The 25954-nt window shown below is 44.9% G+C and overlaps 1 protein-coding gene across 2 annotated transcripts in view; it reads left to right on the top strand.

The window, feature by feature from the left end:
- Positions 1 to 530: 530 nt before the first annotated feature.
- The window catches only part of LOC139562391 (pro-neuregulin-3, membrane-bound isoform), a 421017-nt gene continuing 395593 nt past the window's right edge, over positions 531 to 25954 (top strand). For both annotated transcript variants that reach the window (XM_071380085.1, XM_071380084.1), the window contains exon 1: positions 531 to 2675. In XM_071380085.1, the coding sequence (XP_071236186.1) occupies positions 1946 to 2675 (730 nt within the window). In that variant the 5' untranslated portion in view covers positions 531 to 1945. The remainder of the gene's footprint in view (positions 2676 to 25954) is intronic.

Below are 25954 nucleotides of genomic sequence, written 5' to 3'. Positions count from 1 at the left end.
CCCAGATAACCACTGATCAATGTTATGATGCTTTTTCTTTCAGGTCACAACCCTTTCTTCTTCAATGCTTTCTATTGAGCTATATCTCCCCCCCTTACCCTCTCAGCCTCATCCTTCCTTCCTCCTCTCTTTAATTTCAATTCCCTCTGTGTTTCAGAGACATAACTGGGAGGCGCTATGTGAGTGAGTGACAGCTCCTGCATTGTGACTCTGCTCTGCCGGTGTTGCTGATACTAAGATGCAGCCTGTTCTGTTCTGGTAACATGCGTCAGTCTGCTAATACTGCAGAGCTTTGCCCAGGATTTGTGCATGCATTCTTCATCTCTCTCTGTCTCTCTCTCTCACTATCTCTCTCTCTCTCTCTCTCTCTGTCTCTCTCTCCTTCTCTCTCTTCCTCTCTCTCTTTCTCTCTCCCTCTGCCCCTCCCTCTTTCTCTCTCAGAGGCGGGCAATCTTCCAAATGCTGGTGGAGCTAGCAGGTGCAGCCTTGTTTCTCTCTCTCACTTCCCTCCCTCTCTCTCTCTCTCTCCCTCTCGCTCTACCAGTGTGCACATTCTGCTCAGTCCCTGCTTTTTTCTCTCTCTCTCATTTGCACTCCCTCTCTCTCTCTCAGCATCGGCAGCAGCAGGGCAGGGAAGCAGCTGTCTCCCTGATTCGAATACCAGAGCCACCGGTCTGCTGGATCAGCATCCTTGGCTAAAACCACAGGAGGGTCAGGCTGTAAAGCCGAAGAGTCTGTTGTGGAGATCTCTAATCATCCTGAAGCAATCCCTGGAGAGACAAAAACAGCAAAAACTGCAACAAATCACAACACTGACTGGAAGGCTGCCATTCCTCATAGAGGGACCTGAAGTAGAGGAGCGGGGAGAGGAGTGGTACAGGGTGGTTTTCAACGGCTCCCTCTCTCTTTCTACATCTCCTTTGCTGTCTTTTTCTGAGAGGATCCTTATCTTCTCTCTCTTCTCTTTTTCTCAGTACGCGAATGTAGTTGGCGTATAAGGGGCAGGTTTCTAGCTCTCTGCTGCATTAACAGGCAGTGCACAGACACGGTGGGGCAGAGAGCGGACAGCTTGGGGAACCTGAGCTATGGTAGGAGAGGAAGGGGACAACGCATCGCAAACGACAGAAACACCCTTTACTGCCACCATTCACCCATCCTTTTCTCTCTCTATCTCTAAGCTCCAGGGTTGTTTTTTCTTCTCGTTGCCATCAATGGATTCTGTCTTTTTTCCCACTGGAGAATAGCAAACAACTCAGTGCTGGGAGTTGGGTTGGTTTTGCTCCAAAACTGAAGAAAAAAAAAGCATAAAAAGAGAGTACCTTTGTGGATGTTGTAGAGAGCGGGTGGTCTGAAGAGGGAGCAACAGCACACCCAGGGCAAATCTCTCTTCTCTCTGACGGGGGGCTGAGAAGCTGACTCAGCTAAGGAGAGATAGCTGCAGAAACCCAAGGATCCTATCTGCCTTGCCTACTTACTGTAGGTGAGGGATTCAGAACAGCCCCTGTAAGTTTTTCTCATCAGCATCGATAACCCAAACGCCCCATCTTGGAATATTGACCGAGGGAATGAGAAACGGTGTGAAATAAAAAGGGCTATTCTATTCTCTTCTTCATCTATTTTGTCTGGATCGTCCTCGGAGTTGGAAGTCTTGGTCGCTTTTGGGCAGGATTTCAACTGGACTAAAGATCATTCCAAGTTCCAACGCGCCTACATCGGCTTTTTCCACCTCTGTTGTGCATCTCTGAGTGTGTCTGAGTGTGTTTGTTTGTACGTATCTGTATGTGTGTGTTACTGTGTGTGTCTGTGTGTATGCGTTTGTGAGCATCTTGTTGAACGTGTGTTTCCTTCTTGATGTCCAGCATTGTCGGCTGTCATTCTGCCTCGTGCTGCCCATGCCCGTCACGCGCCTGGCCCCAAGGTTAACCCTTGCTAAGCCGCGTGCAGGATGAGCGAGAGCTCCGGAGCAGTCACATCCGGGGCGGTGATCCTGGAGGAGTGTCCAGAGGGGAGTGGGGAGCGAGAGCAGGTCCAAGCCCAAGAACCAGGGCGCCTGCGCTGTGGAGGCTGCACCCTGTGGCCCCGCCAGCAGACATGGCTATGTGTTGTCCCTCTACTCATAGGCTTCATTGGCTTGGGACTAAGCCTGATGCTGCTCAAATGGATTGTGGTGGGCTCTGTTAGGGACTACGTGCCCACAGACCTGGTGGACGCCAAGGGTATAGGACAGGACCCCATGTTTCCCCCCCATCTCTCCAAGCCCAGCGCCTTGCCCAAGAACTCAGACACCACCAGTACCACCACCACGACAACCATTACTATCGTGGCCAACCCCACCTCAACCACCGTCACGGCAGTGAGGGGCAGAACTCGAACTGTCGTCGCCAACCACCCTGGTGGCACCACTACTACAGCCAGGGTGGGTGGTGCATCAGGCAGCCAGGTTACACCTCGCAGCACCACACAGCGCCAAGGCAACTCTGGGGGCGGAGGACCACAAGGCCCCCTTATTACCACAACCACCGCCGCACCAGTCGCCGCCTCCACTTTTACCACCTCCAGCCCGAAACCTTCTAACCCCACTGTGCTGCACGACTCCACACAAATGTGGACCCATGAGCACACCACGGAGAGGCCTGCCTCCACTCCCACATGGACCCATGTGAACCGAAAAACACGTGAGTCACCACTATCTGTAATTACTGCTTGGTTTGAGAAGAAGCTAAGGTCACTATTTCTTTCTAATTTGCGATTAACTCTTTTTTTAATCAATACATTTAAATACTTCCAGACATTGGCTGGTTTTGTGTTGCAAATCGAGAAAAAAGATCAAATGTGCCTTGGTTGGGTGATTTACCATTAGTTTATATATATATATTTGGAATGAGATATATATATATATTTGGAATGAGATGTTCAATGTATGTGGACACCTGCCCGTCGCACATCTCATTCCAAAATCATGGGCATTAATATGGAGTTGGTCCCACTCTTCTGGGAAGGCCTTCCATTAGATGTTGGCACATTGCTGTGGGGACTTGCTTTCATTCAGCCACAAGAGCATTAGTGAGGTTGGGCACTGATGCTGGGCAATTAGGCCTGGCTCGCAGTTGGCATTCTAATTCATCCCAAAGGTGTTGGATGGGGTTGAGGTCACGGCTCTGCGCAGGCCAGTCAAGTTCTTCCACACCGATCTCGACAAACCATTTCTGTATAGACCTCAGTTTGTGCATGGGGGCATTGTCATGCTGAAACAGGAAAGGGCCTTCCGCAAACTGTTGCCACTAATTTGGAATCACAGAATTGTCTATAATGTTATTGTATGCTATAGTGTTAAGATTTCCCTTCACTGGAACTAAGTGCCTGAAATAAAAATCAGCCCCAGATCATTATTCATTTTCCACCAAACTTTACAGTTAGTACTATGCATTGGAGCAGGTAGCATTCTCCTGGCGTTCTCCCAGATTCGTACATCGGACTGCCAGATGGTGAAGTTTGATTCACTGCTCCAGAGTCCAATGGTGGCGAGCTTTACACCACTCAAGCCGACGCTTGGCATTGCGCATGGTGATTTTAGGCTTGTGTGCGGCTGCTCGGCCATGGAAACCCATTTCATGAAGCTCCCGACAAACAGTTATTGTGTTTTGGAACTTGGTAGTGAGTGTTGCAACCAAGGACAGACGATTTATACGCGCTATGCGCTTCAGCACTCGATGGTCCTGTTCTGTGAGCTTGTGTGGCCTACCACTTCGCGGCTGGCCATTGTTGCTCCTAGACGTTTCCAGTTCACAATTACAGCACTTACAATTGACTGGGGAAGCTCAAGCATGGCAGAAATTTGATGAACTGACTTGTTGGAACTGTGGAATCCTGTGACGGTGCCATGTTGAAAGTCGCTGAGCTTTTCAGTAAATCCCATTCTACTGCCAATGTTTGTCTATGGAGATTACATGGCTGTGTGCTCATTGTATAACACCCCTTCAAATTAGTGGATTTGGTTATTTCATCCACACCCGTTGCTGACAGGTGTATAAGAATGAGCACAGGGCCATTCAGCCTCTTTTTGAATTCAGACAATAAAAATCTGTGTGATAGAATCCTGAGTTGTTGTATAATGTGCAGTTTCCAATGTGAAATTCACAAAGTCTAAAGTTCTTTATGGATGAAAGGCGGGGATAGTGATGATGGTTATGGTTGTGGCTAGTAACTCCCCTTATGGAAGGGTAAAATCTGCAGGAATAAATTATCCAGTGTAATGGATAATGAGAGGTTGTTGCATCATTTTGCTTTCCGGGAAGATTACTGTCAGCATCCTCACTGGATTCCATATTCTCTTTTAAGAAATGTCTGTTCAACGAATTTCCACGTGGTGTTGATGAACGTCTGTCAGTGTAGCTAGCTACAGTAGCATGCTAACCTTATCTAGCTAGCTAGCTAGCTGTCTTGCCAACCTTATCTAGCTAGCTAATATTATCTGTTGTTGCTGTTTTTCTAACTACATCATATTCAAATGATTAGCTAGCTGGCTCTATGGCTGGTTCTGGAGCTAATGTACCTGGATCTGGAGCTAATGTACCTGGTTCTGGAGCTGGATTTGTCGTAAGCATTGATTTAGAGAAAACTTTGCCACAGATGGAAACCACTGGCCTATCTTTGACTTATCTCTAAAGTTTTGGCATCTTCCATAAATTGCAGCTGCGAATCTGCTGTAGAAATAATAAGTTGTAGCTCTGGTTATATGGGTAACTTTTGAAAGATAGCTGATATGCATTTTTCTACATTGTAATGGACACAGTGCAATCTTTGGTAGTTTGCTGGCAGGCTTCGGCTACGGTACAGCAAAGTCAATTCAGCCCATACTCATGGTTCTTACAGGGGAAGTGGCATGATAGGCTACAATTATTTTGCTCATGATCATGCATGGCACAAATGACATGTAACTATAAGTTCCTTGAATTTTCATTTGCGGGTGCCTTTTCATTATCTGGATAGACACTTGTGGTTTCTAGCTAACGTTACACCAATCAAAGCAATGGAATGTGTAGTGAAACAAAACTTTAGTAGTCAAAACCATTCATTTTGGGGTGATGAGGAGAGCGGGTTTGCAAAATGCTATCATATCACACAATTATACTATTTATAAAATTGTTATATACATTTTTTTAATACAGACTAGCTAAAAAATATGTAAACATTTACAAATTATCCAATGTATTACGATAATTTTCTGGCAGAAAAAGTGAAGGTGAAAAATCATACGTTTGCACCCCATATTTTTATTAGCTCCATGGCTCAGGCGGCCAAGTGGACACAAGGCTATTTGGCTCATCTCAGTCACGTAGAGGAATAACTTTGCAGCTGTTTCTGCAATAAACAATGCCATGCTTGTGGGTGGTAACATTCAAATAAAATCCAGGCCTGAAACAAATGTGGGCTGAAAATAATTTGAATGTCATATCATAGGAAAAGACACCACATTAACACGGATTTGCACATAGACATCTGCCAACTGATATTAACACTTGTAGTTTTGTAGAAATGTTTCTGCCTTCTGTAAGTTTAGGAAACATTGCCTTGAGCCTTGAAATTCTCCCTCATGGGGATGGTCCCGTGTGGCTCAGTTTGTAGAGCATTTCCCACAGGGGACCGGTACGGAAATGTATGCATTCACTACTGTGAGTCACTCTGGATAAGAGCTTCTGCTAAATTACTCAAATGTAAATGATGGAGGATAATGAAAGTTCACAAAAGTAAAGGTAGACATATCAATTATATAGTTAGTGTTTTTACTGATATCAATTCCGTTACCAAATCGGTATACGAATTTCTGAACAATTGGTAATAGGATTTCTGCATTTTAATTGGCTACAATGGGAAGTCATAGTAGTCACACACCACAGCTGGTTTCTCAAGTTTGGACATCTCAGTACAGTACAGTAAAGTAGAGTTCAGTACTGTACACAGTAGAGCACACTAGAGTTGTGTACACTATACTCTACTGTGGTCTACTGTACTATACTTAACTCTACTGTAGTCAATGTGTCATGTCATAGCTGACACTTCATTCTTTCTGCAGACCTCGTTGAATCTTAGAGTTTTTGGAAAACGTGGACACAAAAAACGGAGGTAGATTTTACCGAAATTCTGTTACCAAACTTTGCATCTGCACAGTAAATGTGTTTTTGTAAAATGTTCAGTGTAAATTGTTAAAAGTAGTCATTGTGCATAGAATGGTAGGGTTTGTTAAACTTTGAAATCAATGTTTTTTGTTTGGGATACATTTTAAGTGAAAAATCAGAGCAATTCTGTTACCGTGAAACTGCCCATAGCCTATTTACTAGGGCTGTGACAATACCAGTATCGCAATATTTTTTACTTTGCAAAAATATGAAAACACGAAGTCGACCAAACTCTTTGGTCCTTTAAAATCCTGCTGTATGTAAAATATTGTGTGCTACAGCTTCGAAAATAAATAAATGTGACTCTGGATGACAACGTAATGAAGTTTCTTTCCAACATTAGTGCTGTTTCCTAAATAAGTAAAATCCACTTTGTGTTTAGTTTCCTTGCAATGGTACTAATGAGTATTATGATACTGGTATCGTCTTGGCCTTACTATCTACTGTGTCAAGACTGGATTCATCTAAAAACAACAATGTAATGCTCTCCTAGTTCTATCCACTCTGCTGTCCTCGACTCCGGTTGTTGGATCACCATAGCCTATTGATTTGTGCAGGAGGGATTTTCTTGCAGTGATCAATCAACTTTGTACCTATGACTCCATTACTCCAATGATAGATATTATTTTTCCATCACGTTGTCTATTATGATCCTTGAATTACACAAAGCTGAGCCATACATCAAATTAGCAATGCATACAAACTCAATTCCCTTATCTGTCTTCTGATGGTGTCCAAAGTAATCAGAATTTACTAGATTAGAATTAAGTGTGCTCTTTGATCATTAGAGTCAGTAAAAATGTTGTATTATTTCATAAGCAAAGAAAACAACAGGAGCCATTCATCACACATTCATTTATTAATTAACCATTTTAAGAATGCCATTTCGCGAGCAAGTGCTCCTGAAAACCATTAGGCCCCAGTGATGGATATCCCATGGAAAATGTCACTTCTCCAGCATGCTGCAGCAGCCAACTCTAATCCCACTCCCCCCTCCTTCCTATATCCAATCTTCCATCCTCCCACACATTGTTCGCAATTTCAAAAGGGCATATTTTCCTTAACTATCAATTACATTTAGATTTGCTTTAGGTATTTATTGAATTATCCTAATTAATGTACTACCTATCTTTACTGAATTATCCTAATTAATGTACTACCTATTTTATCACACATTGTCACGTTCCTGACCTATTTTTATGTTATTTTGATTATGTTTAGTTGGTCAGGGCGTGAGTTGGGGTGGGCATTGTATGTTGTGTGTGTTTGGTTAGTCTATGGGTGTTGTATGTGTATGGGATAGTGTTTGTTAGGTTGTCTAGTTATGTCTATGGCTGCCTAGATTGGGTCTCAATCAGAGACAGCTGTCATTCATTTGTCTCTGATTGGGAGCCATATTTAAGGTAGCCATAGGCAGTAGGCTTTTGTGGGTGTTTGTTTCCTGTGTCAGTGTTTGGACCACACAGGACTGTTTTGAGGTATGTCACGTTTGTTGTTTTGTAGTGTTTTCTTGTTATTTACATTAAACATGTACAATTATCAATCCGCATCTTGGTCCGATCCATGCTCCTCCTCGTCTGAGGAGGAGAACGACTTTGACAGCCATTACAGAAACACCCACCACAACAGGACCAAGCGGATTGAGGAAGGAGGGCAAGAACTAAAGCAATGGAGAGAGGAGGAATGGAGTTGGGAGCAAATTTTCAATGGAGAAGGACCCTGGGCTAAGGTGGGAGAGAATCGCCGCTCTCGGGAGGAGAAGGAGGCAGCCACAGCCCAGGAGCGCTGGTATGAGGACGCAACACGTATGAGAGGCTGGAAGCCCGAGAGGCTCACCCAAAAATTTCTTGGGGGGGGGCTAAAGGGGAGTGTGGCGAAGCCGGGTAGGATACCTGAGCCAACTCCCCGGGCTTGCTGTGGAGTGAGAGGGCGTCGTACTGGTCAGACACCGTGTTATGCGGTAAAGCGCACGGTGTCCCCAGTACGCGTGCTTAGCCCAGTGCGGGCTATTCCACCTTGCCGCACTGGGAGGGCTAGGTTGGGCATCGAGCCGGATGCCATGAAGCCGGCCCAACGTATCTGGCCTCCAGTACGTCTCCTCGGGCCGGCGTACATGGCACCAGCCTTACAGGTGGTGTCCCTGGTTCGCCTGCATAGCCCAGTGCGGGCTATTCCACCTCGCCGCACTGGCAGGGCTACGGGGACCATTCAACCTGGTAAGGTTGGGGAGGCTCGGTGCTCAAGAGCACGTGTCCTCCTTCACGGTCCGGTATATCCGGCGCCACCTTCCCACCCCAGCTCAGTACCATCAGTGCCTACACCACGCACCAGGCTTCCAGTGCATCTCCAGAGCCCTGTTCCTCCTCCACGCACTCTCCCTATGGTGCGTGTCTCCAGCCCAGTGCCTCCAGTTCCGGCACCACGCACCAAGCCTCCTGTGCGTCTCCAGAGCCCGGTACGCACTGTTCCTTCTCCCCGCACTCGCCCTAAGGTGCGTGCCCTCAGCCCGGTACCTCCAGTTCCGGTACCACGCACCAGGCCTAGAGTGCGCCACGAGAGTCCAGTGTGCCCTGTTGTTGTTCCCCGCACTAGCCTGAAGGTGCGTGTCCTTAGCCCGGTACCTCCAGTTCCGGTACCACGCACCAGGCCTACAGTGCGTCTCAGCCGGCCAGAGTCTGCCGTCTGCCCAGCGGCGCCTGAACTGCCCGTCTGCCCAGCGGCGCCTGAACTGCCCGTCTGCCCAGCGGCGCCTGAACTGCCCGTCTGCCCAGCGGCGCCTGAACTGCCCGTCTGCCCAGCGGCGCCTGAACTGCCCGTCTGCCCAGCGGCGCCTGAACTGCCCGTCTGCCCAACGCCGTCTGAACTGCCCGTCTGCCATGAGCCTGCAAAGCCGCCCGTCTGCCATGAGCCTGCAAAGCCGCCCGTCTGCCATGAGCCTGCAAAGCCGCCCGTCTGCCATGAGCCTACAGAGCCGTCCGCCAGACAGGAGCCGCTAGAGCCGTCCGCCAGACCGCCAGACCGGATCAGCCAGAGCCTTCCGCCAGACCGGATCAGCCAGAGCCTTCCGCCAGACCGGATCAGCCAGAGCCTTCCGCCAGACCGGATCAGCCAGAGCCTTCCGCCAGACCGGATCAGCCACAGCCTTCCGCCAGACCGGATCAGCCAGAGCCTTCCGCCAGACCGGATCAGCCAGAGCCTTCCGCCAGACCGGATCAGCCAGAGCCGTCAGCCAGCCATGACCGGCCAGAGCCGTCAGCCAGCCATGACCGGCCAGAGCCGTCAGCCAGCCATGACCGGCCAGAGCCGTCAGCCAGCCATGACCGGCCAGAGCCGTCAGCCAGCCAGGATCCGTCAGCCAGCCAGGATCCGCCAGCCAGCCAGGATCCGCCGTCCCTCAGCCCGGAGCTGCCGTCCCTCAGCCCGGAGCTGCCGTCCCTCAGCCCGGAGCTGCCGTCCCTCAGCCCGGAGCTGCCGTCCCTCATCCCGGTGCTGCCCCTTATCCCGGTGCTGCCCCTTATCCCGATGCTGCCCCTTCAGTTAGGTGGGTTTAGTTGGAGGGTGGTCATTGGGTGGGGGATACGGAAGCGGGGAGTGACTATGGTGGTGTGGGGACAGCGTCCAGAGCCGGAGCCACCACCGTGGACAGATGCCCACCCAGACCCTCCCCTAGACTTTTGGTGGTGCGTTCGGAGTACGCACCTTGAGGGGGGGGTTATGTCACGTTCCTGACCTATTTTTATGTTATTTTGATTATGTTTAGTTGGTCAGGGCGTGAGTTGGGGTGGGCATTGTATGTTGTGTGTGTTTGGTTAGTCTATGGGTGTTGTATGGGATAGTGTTTGTTAGGTTGTCTAGTTATGTCTATGGCTGCCTAGATTGGGTCTCAATCAGAGACAGCTGTCATTCATTTGTCTCTGATTGGGAGCCATATTTAAGGTAGCCATAGGCAGTAGGCTTTTGTGGGTGTTTGTTTCCTGTGTCAGTGTTTGGACCACACAGGACTGTTTTGAGGTATGTCACGTTTGTTGTTTTGTAGTGTTTTCTTGTTATTTACATTAAACATGTACAATTATCAATCCGCATCTTGGTCCGATCCATGCTCCTCCTCGTCTGAGGAGGAGAACGACTTTGACAGCCATTACACACATTCATTCATTTAAACGGAAGGTGCTTACACTGAGACATTTGTCCTTTAGATAATACATGCTGAATATGAATGTACTGAACAAAAATTTAAACGCAACATGTGAAGTGTTCACCCCATGTTTCATGAGCTGAAATAAATGATACCAGACATTTCATTTACACAAAAAGCTTATTTGTCTCACATTTTGTGCACAAATTTGTTTACATTCCTGTTGTTTACATCCTCCTCCTTTGCCAAGATAATCCATCCACCTGACAGGTGTGGCATATCAAGAAGATGATTAAACAGCATGATCATTACACATGTGCACCTTGTGCTGGGGACAATAAAAGGCCACTCAAAAATGTGCAGTTTTGTCACACAATAATCCCACAGATGTCTCAAGTTTTGAGGGAGCGGGCAATTGGCATGCTGACAGCAGCAATGTCCACCAGAGTTGATGCCAGAGAATGTAATGTTAATTTATCCACCATAAGCTGCCTCCAACGTCGTTTTAGAGAATTTGGCAGTACGTCCAACTGGCCTCAAAACAGCAGATCACGTGTAACCACGCCAAATAAAAAATGGTAAGCTAAGCAAGAACCTCCACATCGTCTGATACCAGCCACCCGGACAGTTGATGAAACTGAGGAGTATTTATGTCTGTAATAAAGCCCTTTTGTGTGGAAAAACTAATTCTGATTGGCTGGGTCTGACTCCCCAGTAGGTGGGCCAGGCTCCCAAATTGGTGGGCCTATGCCCTTCCAGGCCCACCCATGGCTGCGCCCCTGGCCAGTCAGGTAAAATCAATAGATCAGGGCATAATGAATGTATTTCTATTGACAGATTTCCTTACATGAACTGTACTGTAACTCATTTAAACCGTTGAAATTGTTGCATGTTGCGTTTATATTTCTGTTCAGTATAAATAAAACTAAAGAACACAACTAAAGTCAGTGCAGTTCCTACATAAGTCTTTATCTGGTTATTTTCCAGTTCTAGAAGGATGTGCTACCCGCAGAGGGACATGTTTCTAATGACTTGACAAGAGTGTATATTTGCTAGAATTACTTGTCTACTTGTCGGGCCCAATTATGTCTGCCATGCAGATAGTATATATTCAGGTGGCCTTTCTACAGTAGGGGAGAATAGGTTAAATGTAATACAGTATTCTTTCTAACAAAGATATCTAAATATATTTTCAGCAGGATGTGTATCCCTGGAAATAATCAGAGTTCATGTAAACTTTACAGTTTTTAAAACACAGTTTGTCCCAAAAAATTGGACTCTTGGCACAATCTACCCCAGGCATAGGGAAACATTTAGCCACGGGGACAGGGTAAATTAAGCTGCCTACTGTCTGTACTGAATGAAATATTACCACTACCTTTTTAAAACCATGCTTATCTTTATTTCCCAAATGCAATTCAACACAATCACTTTTTTGTCTTTGTATGTTTTAAACATATTTTAACAAAGGCTTAACACCTAACAAACACTTTGGACTTTTTTACACTTTTAACATTGGCCCTGTTGTTACCTCATATACCAGCAATAATGTCACGCCCTGACCTGAGATATCTCTGTTTTCTTTATATTTTGGTTAGGTCAGGGTGTGACTAGGGTGGATACACTAGTTTTTGTATTGTCTAGGGTTTTTGTATGTCTAGGGTTTTAAGGTCGAGGTATTTGTATGTTTATGGTGGCCTGATATGGTTCCCATATCGTTCCCATATTTGTTGTTGTCTCTGATTGGGGATCATATTTAGGTAGCCATTCCCTTTGGTGTTTGTGGGTTCTTATTCTATGTTTAGTTGCCTGTCTGCACTATTCATATAGCTTCACACTTCGCTCGTTTTGTTAGTTTGTTCAGTGTGCTTTCTTTAATAAAAGAGGAATGTACGCATACCACGCTGCACCTTGGTCCGATCTTTATGACGAACGTGACAAATAATGCCTTGCATTACACCTAAGAAGAAAACACTTCAATTTGCTAATCTTGCCATAGGCTCAACTGTTGGCTCAACTTACCCCATGGTGATTGGCTCCACTTACCCCAAGGCAAACATTTTGACTATATTAGCCCACACTGCTACAAGGATACACTTTCATGCAGGTTTAGGACCTCATATTAAAATTTATAGAGACCCCAACTGATGTATAGAACAATCTTAAAAGTATCTACTTTGATGTAGATACAAGCATCATAAAACCTCTAACACAATCAATTAATCTAACTTCTTGAAAATCTTTTTTTTTTTAATCTAACTTGCTTACCACTTTTTCCATGTGGTTTCTTCCTTCACAGACTCTATGAAATGATGACCTCTTCCTAAAAATTTGGTCATAAGATACATTTTGTGTATGGTTTCCTAGAAACAAGGGTGGCTCAATTTACCCCTTTGGCTCAACTTACCCCACTCTCCCCTAATACAATTTGAAAGGGATGTTACTTTGTCTCAGGCATTGAATATTGAATCAGGGTGTCAAGCAGCCATGCTTTAGCATCGCTCACTGGCACTATGCTAGATTACTTTTTACTCAAGCCATCCTTAATCCAGATTAATTTCTCATCACTCTGGAGGAGCAGCTAAACAGAATTATGCACCGATCATTAGTCACACACATGATGCGGTTACAAGCATCCCAGTGATTGGGATTGTATTGATAGACAGTATTCTGTACCATATAAGACTGGGTAATATCTTCATTGAAATGTTGTCACTTATTAGATTATATGAATAAGCCATTTTTCATACAATACTCATCAAACAAGTGTGTTGTTTATAAAGTGAAATACAAACCTATTAGTTTCACATATAAAGTTTCAATTTCTAATGTCACATGCACAAGTACTGTGAAATGCCTTTCTTGCCAGCCCCAATGTATCATAAAAAAATAACATAAAGTAGAACAAAAACAAGAAATAAGAAAACCAAGAGAAAGTAAGAAGTTATATACAGGGTCAGTTCCAATAACATATTTACAATGTACATGATACTGGAGTGATAGAAATAGATATGTATGGGGGTAATGTGACTAGGTATCAGGATAAATGATAAACAGAGTAGCAGCACCGTAAGCTATGATTGTATGTGAGTGTGTTTGTGTATGTCTGTAGAGTCAGTTAAAATGGGTGTTCATGTTATGTGTGTGTTGGAGTGTGAGTATGCGTGAGTGTGTAGAGTTGTGTGAGTGTGCACAAAATACAAATTAAATACAATGGTCAACTCAGATAGTCTGTGTAACCATTCTGTTAGCTACTTAGCAGTCTTATGTCTTGGGGATAAAAGCTATTCAAGAGCCTGTTGGTCTCAGACTTGATGCAGCAGTACCTCTTGCCATGCATAAACCCGAGAGAACAGTCTACGGCTTGGGTGGCTGGAGTCTATAACAATTATCTGGGCCTTCCTTTCACAACGCCTGATATAAAGGTCCTGGATGGCAGGGAGCTCGGCCCTAGTGATGTATTGGGCTGTCCTCACCCCCCTCTGTAGCGCCATGTGATCGAGAGCGGTGCTGTTGCCATACTAAGAAGTGATGCAGCCAGTCAAGATGCTCTCAATGGTGCAGCTGTAGAACTTTTTGAGGATTTCAGGGTCCATGCCAAACCTTTTCAACCTCCTGAGGGGGAAGAGGCGCTGTCGCGCCTTCTTCACAACTGTGTGCATGTGAGTGGAACATTTTAAGTCCTTAGTGATTTGAGCACAATGAACTTGAAGCTCTTGACGAGGTCCACTACAGCCCCATCGATGTGGATGGGGGCTTGCTCACCCACCCCCATTTCCTGTAGTCCACAATTAGCTCCTTGGTCTTACTGACGTTGAGTGAGAGGTTGTTGTCCAGCCACCACACTGCCAGGTCACTGACCTCCTCCCTCTAAGCTGTCTCATCGTCGCCGGTGATCAGGACTACCACCGTAGTGTCGTGCGTGGCCACGCAGTCGTGGGAAAACAAGGAGTACAGGAAGGGACTAAGCACACACCCCTGTGGAGCCCCCATGTTGAGTGTCAGTATGGCGGAGGGGATGTTGCCTACTCTCATCACCTGGGGTTGGCCCGTCAGGAAGTCCAGGATCCAGTTGCAGAGGGAGGTGTTCAGTCCCAGGGTCCTAAGCTTACGCTGTGCTGTAGGTATCCCTCTTATCTACAGTGCCTTCAGAAAGTATTAATGCCCCTTGACTTTTTCCACATTTTGTTGTGTTACTGCCTGAATTTAAAATGGATTAAATTGAGATTTTGTGTCACTGGCATACACACAATACCCCATAATGTGAAAGTGGAATTATGTTTATAAATTAATAAAAAATGAAAAGCTGAAATGTCTTGAGTAAATAAGTATTCAACCCCTTTGTTATGACAAGTTCAGCAGTAAATATTTGCTTAGCAAGTTACGTAATAAGTTGCATGGATAGTGTTTAACATGATTTAACATGACCCAGTCACTACAATGATACAGGTGTCCTTCCAAACAAAGTTGCCGGAGAGGAAAGAAACCGCTCAGGGATTTCACCATGAGGCCAATGGTGACTTTAAAACAGTTAATGGCTGTGATAGGAGAAAACTGAGGATAGATCAACAACATTGTAGTTACTCCATAATAATACTAACCTAATTGACAGAGGGAAAATAATGAAGCCTGACATAATAAAAATATTCCAAAACATGCATCCTGTTTGCAATAAGGCACTAAAGTAAAACTGCAAAAAAAGTATGGTGATGGCTGCATCATGTTATGTGTATGCTTGTCATCGGCAAGGACTAGGGAGTTTTTTTTAGCATAAAAATAAATGGAATAGAGCTAAGTACAGGCAAAATCCTAGAGGAAAACCTGGTTCAGTCTGCTTTCTAACATGCGCTGGGGGACAAATTCACCTTTCAGCAGGACAATAACCTAACACACAAGGCCAAATATACACTGGAGTTGCTTACCAAGATGACATTGAAAGTTCCTGAGTGGCCTACTTATAGTTTGTCTTAAATCAGCTTGAAAATCTATGTCAAGACTTGAAAATGGGTGTCTAGCAATGATCAACAACCAACTTGACAGAGCCTGAGTAATTTTTTGAGAATAATGTGCAAATATTGTACAATCCAGGTGTGCAAAGCACTTAGAGACCTACCTAGAAAGACTCACAGCTGTAATCGCTGCCAAAGGTGATTCTAACATGTACATGTGCGAATACTTATGTAAATGAGATATTTCTGGATTTCATTTTCAATAAATTTGCTAAATTTGTTAACTTTGTAATTATGGTGTATTGTGCGTAGATGTGTGAGAAAAAACATCTATTTAATCCATTTTGAATTAAGGCTGTGACACAACAAAATGTGGAATAAATCAAGGGGTATAAATACTTTCTGAAGGCACTGTAGGTGGGTGAGAGCAGTGTGAAGTGCAATTGAGATTGCATCGTCTATGGATCTGTTGGGGCGGTATGCAAATTGGAGTGGATCTAAGGTGTCTGGGATGATAGAGTTGAGATGTGCCATAAACAGCCTTTCAAAGCACTTCATGATTACAGATGTGAGTGCTACAGGGTAGTAGTCATTGTGGCATGACGTCATCTTAAGACATGTGGGGATTACAGACTGGGACAAGGAGAGGTTGAAAATGACAGTAAATATGCCTGCCAGCTGATCTGCGCATGCTCTGAGAACGGGCCCTGGAATACCTTCCATTAGCCCATGTTTCACTGAGATCATTTACTGCTGTATTCTATTGATTTGACAGTCCGAAGTGGAATCAGAGCCATTTAGGATCTGATGGGTGCTATAAACAAGATTTATTAGGAACTCTTCAATCCTGCTGCCTCTAGTCTAAGATTAAAGTGAGCCCATTCCCATGTTTGGTGGGCCTATTCCCTTTCATGAGGCCTTAGGCAACTCAATGTACTGTACCACGTCCAGCTACAGTACAGCGATAGTGAACATTAACCTTTTCAATAAATGACATTAATTGATGTGCTGTCTGTCTGACTTTAGGTCATATTTAAGAGTGTACTGTGCATGCTTGCCTGTTTGTGTGTGTGTGTGTTTGAATGTGTGTGTATGTGTGTGTGTTTGAATGTGTGTGTATGTGTGTGTGTGTTTGAATGTGTGTGTATGTGTGTGTGTGTTTGCGTGTGTGCCGACAGGGTGGGGATGGGGTGGCCTAGTTGTGACCCAGTTGTGACACCCAAACTATTGAAAGCTGGGATTCACTGCTCATCCTTGAAATCTGATTGCTTCCCACCTCTAAGAGGATTTATGGGCAGAATTACAACTCCTGGACATGCCCCTTGTTTGGGGTTTGGCCGTCAAATTATCATGTTATGTTTATCAGTATATTACTAGAATCATGACCCAAAATATTTTGGTCCTTGGTATTAAATATCAATGCAATAGCTTGTATTTCAGTGTTCAGAGGGAGATGTTGAAAGAAGGTTTGCATGGGTAAAGTCATTGCCAAAGTCAGAAATTCTGAGATTCTTCCCAGACTGCTTTGCAAAATGTGACACGCTGTGAATTTGAAAATGCACAGAGATTTTGGAATTAGATCAAAGTACATGTTGAATCAAAGCTGGGTCATCAGACATGGCTTCAGTCTCATCTACCATTGAGCTGGTTCATCAGTTAAACTAACAAGATATGATTATTAACTGGTCTGCCTGCCTATCTCTATCAGTTATTGATAGTAGGCTATATAAGCCTAGCTCAAGGAGTGTGTAGATGAGTGGGTGCTATACTGGAACTAGAGAACTATGAGTGAGGTGCGGGGACATCATTCAGGGTGACACCAGATGTAACATGTACAGTGCACTCAGAATGTATTCAGACCCCTTGACTTTTTCCACATTTTGTTATGTTACAGCCTTATTCTAAAATTTATTAAATTGTTTTTTCCCCCCTAATCAATCTACACACAATATATTTTATGCAAATGTATTAAAAATAAAAAGCTGAAATATCACATTTACATAAGTCTTCAGACCCTTTACTCAGTACTTTGTGGAATCACCTTTGACAGCGATTACAGCTTCAAGTCTTTTTGCGTATGACGCTACAAGCTTGGCACACCTGTATTTGGGGAGTTTCTCCCATTCTTCTCTGCAGATCCTTTCAAGCTCTGTCAGGTTGGATGAGGAGTGTTGTGCACAGCTATTTTCAGGTCTCTTTGGAGATGTTCGATTGGGTTCAAGTCCGGGCTCTGGCTGGGCCACTCAAGGACATTGAGACTTGTCCAAAAGCCACTCCTGCATTGTCTTGGGTGTGTGCTTAGGGTCATTGTCCTGTTGGACAATTCATCCCAGTCTGAGGTCCTGAGCGCTCTGGAGACAGTTTTCTCTGGAGACAGTTTTCTCTGGGGACGGTTTTCATCAAGGATCTCTCTGTACTTTGCTCCGTTCATATTTCCCTCGATCCTGAGTAGTCTCCCAGTCCCTGCCGCTGAAAAGAATCCCCACTGCATGACGCTGCCACCACCATGTTTCACCTTAGGGATGGTGCCAGGTTTCCTAAAGAGAACCTTGCCAACCTTACTTTGCTACCTGACAACTTTACGGTTTTTACTTTTTAATTACCGTTTATATATTTTTAGTTTTTCCCACACAACTTTTTTTTTCATTCAACTTTTTCACTCCGGACGCTTTATCTGGACATGGTTCGTGAGCACCTTCAACAGCCGAAGCTAAGTAGTAACATTAACATGATGCCTTCTAATTGCAGTCGCTGTACTCATAATATACAGGAGAACGATCGCCTTACAGCGAGGATAGCTGTGCTGCAAGCCCAGCTTCAGACGCAATCGTTAGGCAAGGGTAATTTCAGTGTAGGAAAGGATGAAACAGCGTCTGTGCCACTAGTAAATCCCCTCGCACAGTCCCCGCAGCCGGACAACTTTCTCATGGCTTCTGGAGGGAAATTCAGCCGACAGAAACTTTCAACCGGTTTTCCCCATTAAGCAGCGAGTCGGAGTCTGAGGCCGAGCCTTCTCTTGTCTCTACTCCTCCCATTACGGGGTCTGAGACGCCGAAGCTTCCCACCATTAGCTCTGACAAATTGAAAACCCTAGTCATTGGCGACTCCATTACCCGCAGTATTAGACTTAAAACGAATCATCCAGCGATCATACACTGTTTACCAGGGGGCAGGGCTACCGACGTTAAGGCTAATCTGAAGATGGTGCTGGCTAAAGCTAAAACTGGCGAGTGTAGAGAGTATAGAGATATTGTTATCCACGTCGGCACCAATGATGTTAGGATGAAACAGTCAGAGGTCACCAAGCGCAACATAGCTTCAGCGTGTAAATCAGCTAGAAAGATGTGTCGGCATCGAGTAATTGTCTCTGGCCCCCTCCCAGTTAGGGGGAGTGATGAGCTCTACAGCAGAGTCTCACAACTCAATCGCTGGTTGAAAACTGTTTTCTGCCCCTCCCAAAAGATAGAATTTGTAGATAATTGGCCCTCTTTCTGGGACTCACCCACAAACAGGACCAAGCCTGGCCTGCTGAGGAGTGACGGACTCCATCCTAGCTGGAGGGGTGCTCTCATCTTATCTACCAACATAGACAGGGCTCTAACTCCTGTAGCGCCACAATGAAATAGGGTGCAGGCCAGGCAGCAGGCTGTTAGCCAGCCTGCCAGCTTAGTGGAGTCTGCCACTAGCATAGTCAGTGTAGTCAGCTAATAATAATAATATATTATTTTATTATTAATACATTTGCAAAAAATTCTAGAAACCAGTTTTCGCTTTGTCATTACGGGGTATTGTGTATAGATTGATGAGAATTACATATTTTTTAATCAATTTTAGAATAAGGCTGTAATGTAACAAAATGTGGAAAAAGTCAAGGGATCTGAAAACTTTCCGAATGCACTGTATGTGATGCTATCATGGTGAAGTAAACATTGGACATTTACATCGGCAATAACGTTATCAGACTCCCTTTTTCACCCACACTTTACATGGCGACAGAAGAGGTGAAACAGAACAGGGACTGCACCGCATCGACCAACTGGTTTTCAAGGAAAATATCGCAGACAGCTAAATAAAGTTTGAAAAGGAATGGCGTATATACTGCCAAGTACACTGCTCAAAAAAATAAAGGGAACACTAAAATAACACATCCTAGATCTGAATGAATGAAATATTCTTATTAAATACTTTTTTCTTTACATAGTTGAATGTGCTGACAACAAAATCACACAAAAATTATCAATGGAAATCAAATTTATCAACCCTGGAGGTCTGGATTTGGAGTCACACTCAAAATTAAAGCGGAAAACCACACTACAGGCTGATCCAACTTTGATGTAATGTCCTTAAAACAAGTCAAAATGAGGCTCAGTAGTGTGTGTGGCCTCCACGTGCCTGTATGACCTCCCTACAACGCCTGGGCATGCTCCTGATGAGGTGGCGGATGGTCTCCTGAGGGATCTCCTCCCATACCTGGACTAAAGCATCCGCCAACTCCTGGACAGTCTGTGGTGCAACGTGGCGTTGGTGGATGGAGCGAGACATGTCCCAGATGTGCTCAATTGGATTCAGGTCTGGGGAACGGGCGGGCCAGTCCATAGCATCAATGCCTTCCTCTTGCAGGAACTGCTGACACACTCCAGCCACATGAGGTCTAGCATTGTCTTGCATTAGGAGGAACCCAGGGCCAACCGCACCAGCATATGGTCTCACAAGGGGTCTGAGGATCTCATCTCGGTACCTAATGGCAGTCAGGCTACCTCAGGCGAGCCCATGTAGGGCTGTGCGGACCCCAAAGAAATGCCACCCCACACCATGACTGACCCACCGCCAAACCGGTCATGCTGGAGGATGTTGCAGGCAGCAGAACGTTCTCCACGGCGTCTCCAGACTGTCACGTCTGTCACATGTGCTCAGTGTGAACCTGCTTTCATCTGTGAAGAGCACAGGGCGCCAGTGGCAAATTTGCCAATCTTGGTGTTCTCTGGCAAATGCCAAACTTCCTGCACGGTGTTGGGCTGTAAGCACAACCCCCACCTGTGGACGTTGGGCCCTCATACCATCCTCATGGAGTCTGTTTCTGACCGTTTGAGCAGACACATGCACATTTGTGGCCTGCTGGAGGTCATTTTGCAGGGCTCTGGCAGTGCTCCTCCTTGCACAAAGGCGGAGGTAGCGGTCCTGCTGCTGGGTTGTTGCCCTCCTACGGCCTCCTCCACGTCTCCTGATGTACTGGCCTGACTCCTGGTAGCGCCTCCATGCTCTGGACACTACGCTGACAGACACAGCAAACCTTCTAGCCACAGCTCGCATTGATGTGCCATCCTGGATGAGCTGCACTACCTGAGCCACTTGTGTGGGTTGTAGACTCCGTCTCATGCTACCACTAGAGTGAAAGCACCGCCAGCATTCAAACGTGACCAAAACATCAGCCAGGAAGCATAGGAACTGAGAAGTGGTCTGTGGTCACCACCTGCAGAACCACTCCTTTATTGGGGGTGTCTTGCTAATTGCCTATAATTTCCATCTGTTGTCTATTCCATTTGCACAACAGCATGTGAAATTTATTGTCAATCAGTGTTGCTTCCTAAGTGGACAGGAAAGGCTGTTTGATTTCACAGAAGTGTGATTGACTTGGAGTTACAATGTGTTGTTTAAGTGTTCCCTTTATTTTTTTGAGCAGTGTATATTCAATTACCGTATTAAGATTTGCTCAATCACCAAGTCTTGAAAATGGCTCCCCAGTAACAGGCATGATGGCAAATCAAATGGCTATGCACATGATTTATCATTACTAGTCTAGCAGGGGTTATCAGAAAGCTCTTTTGGATTTACTTTTCAATCAATTTGAATATTTCTGACCCTGCATCTCTAACAGAATGCAGAAATACATTCTCATGCATTGACATTAGATTGAATTCCTCTCTGAAGCTTCCGCAATAAAGCCTCATGTTACTTTGATTTATCCTGGTGAAATGTCCTAAGGAGGGAAGAGCCTTTAAATATTTATGTGCAGAAAAGGAAACATGTTCAATATGTAGAGGAAAATGTGAATAATTGACGATGCCCTATGACAAACTCAAAACAAGAGTGAAACATGGCTCATGCTTCATGAATCGGATAGAAGAGATACGGACATAAGATAGAGATACAGGATGACACAGGGTAAAATACTAATTGTCGGAGAGTTGACAAGGTGTGTTTTTGAGACTTTTCACCAGGAGATGCTCCATTGCTTCTTGAAAAGCGGGGCAACCCTGGGTAGCCTAAACTGAGCATAGAAACGACCTCCCTCGGTCCAGTAACATGTCTAGCAAACCCATGCTCCCAAAGGTGACGGAGTACAAAGTGACTGAATGGTAGAGATGTTTCCTTTTTATCAGAGGGGCTTTTGATAATGAATTCAGTTTTAAGCAGGCCTGAGATGAGGTTCCTTAGATGTCTATGGCGGTGAGATGTGAGATCAGTTTATATATTTTGGATTGGCTTTCAGACCCCAGCTCCACTTGTCCTCCAGAGATGGATTGCCACTTTACTCAGAACAGGGACGACACAGAAGTGTTTAGTCCTTTCTGATGACAGTATAAGGACTTGCATTAATAGTTACCTACAGCAAACTGGCTTGAACTGATCCAATAAGTGATGCAATGAAAATACGAGCACTTTCCACTTGCCACCTGCCACTTCGAACTTTGAAGAACGTAACAATTTGTTTAGCATTCCTGGAATGATGAAATTCCTGGAGCCACCAAACCTCATATTCTTCTTGAACAGCAGATGTCTGGTTTGACCTCCAGTTCCAATACCGATCACCATTAAAAAAAAGCCTTGCTATACACAGGAATGACAGGGGTATTTATGAGTTATTGTCCTATTATCTACAGCAGGCGTTATTAATAATGAAATGCTTGCGTTTGCAGTGCAGTAGTTCATGTGATTTGGTTGAGCAGCCCATCATTAAATAAGATAGATACAGTATAATCTATATGTAATGGGTATCATGCTTCTATGGAGATGGTATAGGGTTTGTCAGAATGTGTAGAATGGAGGCTTGCCTTAGGAGCTTGTCTTCATTATCAGCATATCGGTCTATGTCACAGCTGCTCTCAGCCAAAATATGCCTTACACTGAATCATCATGGGCAGTATAACACATCCATTATGTGCTATTTGTAGATATTTTGTCATCTGACATTCCCCTCATCCTGCAATTCAATTGTTCTTATGAATGACGACACCCAGGAAAGGTAATGTACTGATGTTCCACTAGACCTATCAATATTCACAGAAATGTAGCATGTACATTAAACTCCTTAAATATGTTCTCTAATGTGTTGTATACATAAATTAATTCAAATTGATTTAAGCTTGAAAAGGAGTGATTATCATTTTGCCAACTCTCCCTCTCCCTTGCGCCTCTCTTTCTATATCCTCTTGCAAGTAAGCTGCAAACCGTTTATTAACATCAGTGAGCAAACAAACGTCACAGCGCTTTGATTTTAGCAACGGTCAGTAGCTAGTGCTGTGGTTTGTAGCCTATTATTCTGTAGCAGCTTCAAAGGAGCTGAGCAGTGTGACAAATGCGGGCCATAAACCTCCAGCAGCTTGGCAGGACGGAGTGGACGCTGGCCAAGATCAGACCAGAGAAATAGCCTACTGAGGAGGAGGAAGAATCCTCTGGTGGCAGCCAGACCTTACCCCAAAACACACCCCAACGGGAACACACAAGTCTAGGTAGAGCTCATCAAGGCAAGACACGACACAGTATGTTCTGTCCATTCTGGTTGATTACCTTCATGGCTGATAACCATCCTGGCTGATAACCATGCTGCTAAATACAGAATACAGCTGCTACTGCCATTGTTTAACCTACAAAGAGGGGATTATTTCATTGATTCAAGTCAAAGGCAAGTCCATTTACGCTCTGCATTGATTCAGTATCTCCCTCAAGGTCAATTTAGGATTAAATTCAGTTTCCTTTGATTCCACCACTGCGTAGAATGTCACCTGACTGGAGAAATTGCTTTACTTTGTTCTCAATCCCATTGAGTTTTGGTGCGGGTGTATGTGAGTGTGCACGTTTGTTTTGGCATGGTGCACGAGAGAGTAAGTGTGCACATTTGAATGATAACTAATTAGCGGTGTATTTGTGTTGCCATGGCAGTCTTATGGAGGTTGACTGTCTTCCCCCTTCTGTTTCCCCACTAATATGGTTCTCCCCTGGGACTTCTTCTCTAACGAACAAAAATATAAACACAACATGCAACAATTTCAAAGATTTTACTGAGTGATAATTCATATGAGGAAATCAGTCAATTGAAATCAATTAATTAGGCCCTCATCTATGGATTTCATACGACTGGGAATACAGATATGCATCTATTGGTCAAAGGTTTTTTTTTTATTAAAAAGTAGGCGGCGTGGATCAGACAACCAGTCAGTATCTGGTATGATCACCATTTGCCTCATGCAACACAACACATCTCCTTTGCATAGAGTTGATCAGGCTGTTGATTGTGGCCTGTGGAATGTTGTGGCACTACAATGGGCCTCAGGATCTCGTCACAGTATCTTTGTGCATTCAAATTGCCATCGATAAAATACAATTGTGTTTGTTGTCCGTAGCTTGTGCCAGCCCATACCATAACCCCACCGCCACCATGGGGCACTCTGTTCACAATTATGACATCAGCAAACTGCTCGTCCTTACACCGCCATACACGTGGTATGCGGTTGTGAGGCCGGTTGGACGTTACTGCCAAATTCTCTAAAACGACATTGGAGTCTGGTTATGGTAGAGAAATGAACATTCAATTCTCTGGCAACAGCTCTGGTGGACGTTCCTGCAGTCAGCATGCCAATTGCACGCTCCCTCAAAACTTGAGACATCTGTGGCATTGTGTTGTGTGTCAAAACTGCACATTTTTGAATGGCTTTTTATTGTACCCAGCACAAGGTTCACCTGTGTAATGTTTGTGTAGTTTAATTAGCTTTTTGATATGCCACACCTGTCAGGTGGATGGATTATCTTGGTAAAGGAGAAATGCTCTCTAACAGGGATGTAAACAAATTTGTGCACAACATTTTAGAGAAATGCGTGTTTTAGGCGTATGGAAAATGTCTGGGATCTTTTATTTCAGCTCATGAAACATGGGACCAACACTTTAGATGTTGCGTTTATATTTTTGTTCAGTGTATTTTAATTCTGTATTCCCATTCTCCCTGTTTCCCAATCATCATCATCATCATCATCATCATCTTCCATGGACACCACATGTTCTCAATGTGTAATAACATACCCTGAGCTATTGAGAATCATCGTTAAATGTGTTTGGTACCAATCATTTAAATGTTTTATTTCAACCATGCAGATTCAATTGCTGTTATCACAAAGATACATGTCTTCATTAACTGAATATGCGTGTGCCTGAGTGCCTGCATGCTTGTTTGTGTGAGTGTAGGTGCATAGCAGAGGAGGCTGGTGAGGGGAGGACAGCTCATAATAATGAATGGAATGATGCTACAGTATCAAACACATGGAAGGGGTTTGATGTGTTTGATACCATTCCATTTTTTCCTTTCCAGCCATTACTATGAGCACGTCCTCCCCACTTGAAGTGCGACCAGCCACCACTGCTGCATACACATCTTTGGGTGTGTGTTCATATACATTATGTGAGTCATCTGAGGATGAGAAGGGCCATCTTGTGTCCCGCATGAGATATTGATTCCAGTATTATTTTGCCTATTTTCCTCTCAGCAGTTTAGCAGAGCCCTGTGGTCATGCGTAGGCTCTGATTATCTAGGTGCAGAGCGTTTGGCTGCTGTTATTTTTAGCTTTTAAGATCCATTTGAGCTGTGCATGCTGTGGGGGCCTGGTTTTCTGGCACAGGGCTCCTTTCCTTCATCTCTACCACACATCTCCCTTTCTGTCAGCCAAAACCCATTAAGACAGTCCTGATCAGAAAACTGGGTTGATAAGTGCATATCATTTCTTAATTGTTATTTCTGCAAGACATTTTTGATATCAGTGTGTTGAGCTGATTCAAAAGTATTGTAATGACCTGACTAGATCATAAATGAACAATTGTCCAGACAGAGGCTTGAGTTTGCGAATTGACGGTTTATTAAACCAACTTTACACAGGCTACTGTTTGGGCCGTAGCACACGCCAAAGAGATGACAGATAACCCACAAGCCAATCGTGACCTTCTCTTGTGAAGCCCAGACGTAAGAGAGAGAGAACAAAGGCTGAACCTGGTCTTAACTTCCAATGCTCCACCCCCCTGCCCAACCCCCCTCCACGCCACTCCGCCAACCACCAGGATGCCCGGCATCAGAACATTCCAGGCATTCCCGTGATTGGCAGATAGCAGGTTGATTGACATGTCGGACCCCGCGAACACCGGGTACTGGTCAGTACAACACAACCACCTCCTAGCCTAACACATAACACACAGCTGTCTGTGCGGGTCGCTACACAGCCCCCCCACCACAAAGTCCCTCGTCCCCGAGGGAACAAACAAAGTCTCTGAAGCGACCCGGAGGTCTCCTTTGCCTGCGTGGCCGTGATGGTCGCAGAGTGCCCCTCTGGGAACCAGGGGATGAAGGCAGGGATATGGGGGACAAGGAAGCGGGAACGGGTAATACAGTCCGTGGCTCTGGGGAACCACGCGGTGACACAGGGGGGGAGACAGG

This window comes from Salvelinus alpinus, chromosome 32, assembly GCF_045679555.1.
Source record: "Salvelinus alpinus chromosome 32, SLU_Salpinus.1, whole genome shotgun sequence".
Taxonomy (NCBI): Eukaryota; Metazoa; Chordata; class Actinopteri; order Salmoniformes; family Salmonidae; genus Salvelinus; species Salvelinus alpinus.
The sequence above is the reverse complement of the archived record's forward strand: the minus strand, read 5'-3'. Positions and strand labels throughout refer to the sequence as shown.